Source organism: Cornus florida, unplaced genomic scaffold (assembly GCF_030987335.1).
Source record: "Cornus florida cultivar Cherokee Brave unplaced genomic scaffold, ASM3098733v1 CherokeeBrave_3.0.0_Hap2_Chr02, whole genome shotgun sequence".
NCBI classification, from domain to species: Eukaryota; Viridiplantae; Streptophyta; class Magnoliopsida; order Cornales; family Cornaceae; genus Cornus; species Cornus florida.
The window spans coordinates 24,720,288-24,722,262 of record NW_026775572.1 but is presented as its reverse complement, the minus strand read 5'-3'; the positions used below and the strand labels follow the sequence as shown (position 1 = coordinate 24,722,262).

General features: G+C 34.4%; 1 protein-coding gene across 2 annotated transcripts; it reads left to right on the top strand.

Moving 5' to 3' along the window:
- Positions 1 to 307: 307 nt before the first annotated feature.
- Positions 308 to 1,201, top strand: LOC132286254 (uncharacterized). 2 transcript variants are annotated; one of them, XR_009472725.1, is made up of 3 exons: positions 308 to 777; positions 865 to 922; positions 1,050 to 1,201. XR_009472725.1 is itself a non-coding variant. In XM_059788540.1 (2 exons), exons 1-2 carry the CDS (start codon positions 440 to 442, stop codon positions 881 to 883), a joined length of 357 nt encoding a protein of 118 aa, XP_059644523.1. In that variant the 5' UTR covers positions 321 to 439; the 3' UTR covers positions 884 to 1,020. The 2 variants fall into 2 exon arrangements, 1 of the variants encoding a protein (XP_059644523.1); XM_059788540.1 differs by lacking the exon at positions 1,050 to 1,201 and having other exon boundaries at positions 321 to 777; positions 865 to 1,020.
- The last annotated feature ends 774 nt before the right edge of the window (positions 1,202 to 1,975 follow it).

The window sequence follows — 1,975 nt, the reverse complement described above, 5'->3', positions numbered from 1 at the left end:
TAAAGAGAAGGATAGTGATTAATGTGTTTGGAAAGAAAGGATTTGGAGAGATTTGGAAGGATAACAATCCCTCCAAATCTCTTATTTGAAATCCCTTCAAAATTGACAAGATTTGAAGAGAAATTGAGCAAATTACAAAAATAACCTTGAGAGAAAGGGCAAGCTTGGTTGAGAGACAAGGTAAAATGGTAAATTATTCATTCGTTTATTTTCTTTTCTATCCATTCAAACAAGAATATTACTTATTCCTTTCTTTTCTTTCCATCCAAATATGAATATTATTATATCTATCATTTCTTTTATATTATTCTATTTTCTTTTCTCATGTAATCCTTTCTTTCTTTTTGTCTCAGTGTGTATCCAAAGGAAGCCTTTCTTTCAGTTCGCTAGATTTAGAATTTTCTGCAAATGCTTCGGCTGCTGGTTCGGTGTCGACCGGATGAATGAGACCCATTTTTTTCTGCAGAGGCTCCGGCGACTCTCTCTAACTCCTTCACCACACCAGGGTCCAGACCCATTACTCTCTCATCCTCCTTCACCACATAGAGTGATGGATCTTATCACTGGTTCGGTGTCGGCTGGATCAGTGGTCGAGTTTTCGAAATGGGTTTTTGAGAATTTGCTCTTCTTGTGTTTGATAAAAGGAGCAGAAATGGGCACCAGAAAGTTTGGAGTGGAAACAAAGCAGAACCGAAGAAGAGCTTTGAGCGTGATTAATCAGAGCTTAGTGGCAGCTCCTTCATATCCATGTGTCGTTAACAAGAGAGTTTTGTCAGAGTAATTCTCAGTACTATAAGCTCAAGATTTATCTAGAGAATATGGATATATTTGATAATAACTAACATTATTATTTTTGGTTTCCAGAAAAAAATGTAATCTGTGAGAAGAACCCTCCCAATCCAGTCCATCGACCAATTACAAGGTTCTAAGATGACCATTTTGCTTTTGATTTTTCATTCCGTTTTCTTTATCTGGAAAGCTGATTTTTTGAATCTGAAAGTCATCTTCAATTTGTTCTAATTTGGTTCTACTTTGATTCTTATTCACAGAGTTCTAGATGTTTTTGGCTTGCATGACCACACGATTAGACCCAATCAAATATGGGTTCTTGATGAAACCATTCATATTTGTCTCTATGTATGTGCGGGTATATATATATATATAATTTGTAAATTTACAGGGTATTTTAGCCTTTTAATTTAATTTTTTTTAAAAGCTAAAGAGTTAGTTTGGGAAATAATTATTTTTAAAAGATATTTGAGGATAATATTTGACCAAATTTTAAAAAATGTAAGTAAAATTAATTTTATTTTTAAATAACGTGTACGACACACCTAATATATCCCGATCCATGTAAGTGGCGTGGTGGGTTAAGAGTAAACAACACCAGCAAGTTCCATTTGACTTGACAAATTTGTTTGTTTGTATCTGCAATTCCACATTTTACAGCAATCAATCAATTCCTTCCCATAGGTCACACCAATCTTTTCTCACTCTAGGACGGCAATTCGAATACGCACAAATAAAAGAAATACAAAATTTGTGTTGTATAATTTGTGTTGTGTCAGATTAAATATGAGTGGAAATACAAAATTTGTGTTGTATAATTTGTGTTGTGTCAGATTAAATATGAGTGGAAGACTGCAGTGTTGAAGAGAAAAACATATTTTTCTTTTGGTTTTCTCCATTATCCTAACAACCAAATGGAGCCTACCAGACATAGTTGTTTTTTTGCGTTCGAGTATTATAGTCAAACGGTTTAAGCCACCAACAAATAAACAATCACATTTTTATGCTTTAAAGGTGTTTATAGCGCTAACAGAGACGGATATCAAAGTCTAACAGCAATATGGGCACTTCTCGTCCAGAAGAGTTTCAATCCGAAAAGCAACACAAAGGAAAGACACCACAAAGCACAGGAAGGTGTGGGAGGGAGGAGAGAAATTTTTTTTTAAAGGGGTAAAGTGAAAATTTT

Coding starts and splice junctions, on each gene's coding strand:
- LOC132286254 (XM_059788540.1), top strand. CDS start 440: ATGAATGAGACCCATTTTTTTCTGCAGAGGCTCCGGCGACTCTCTCTA.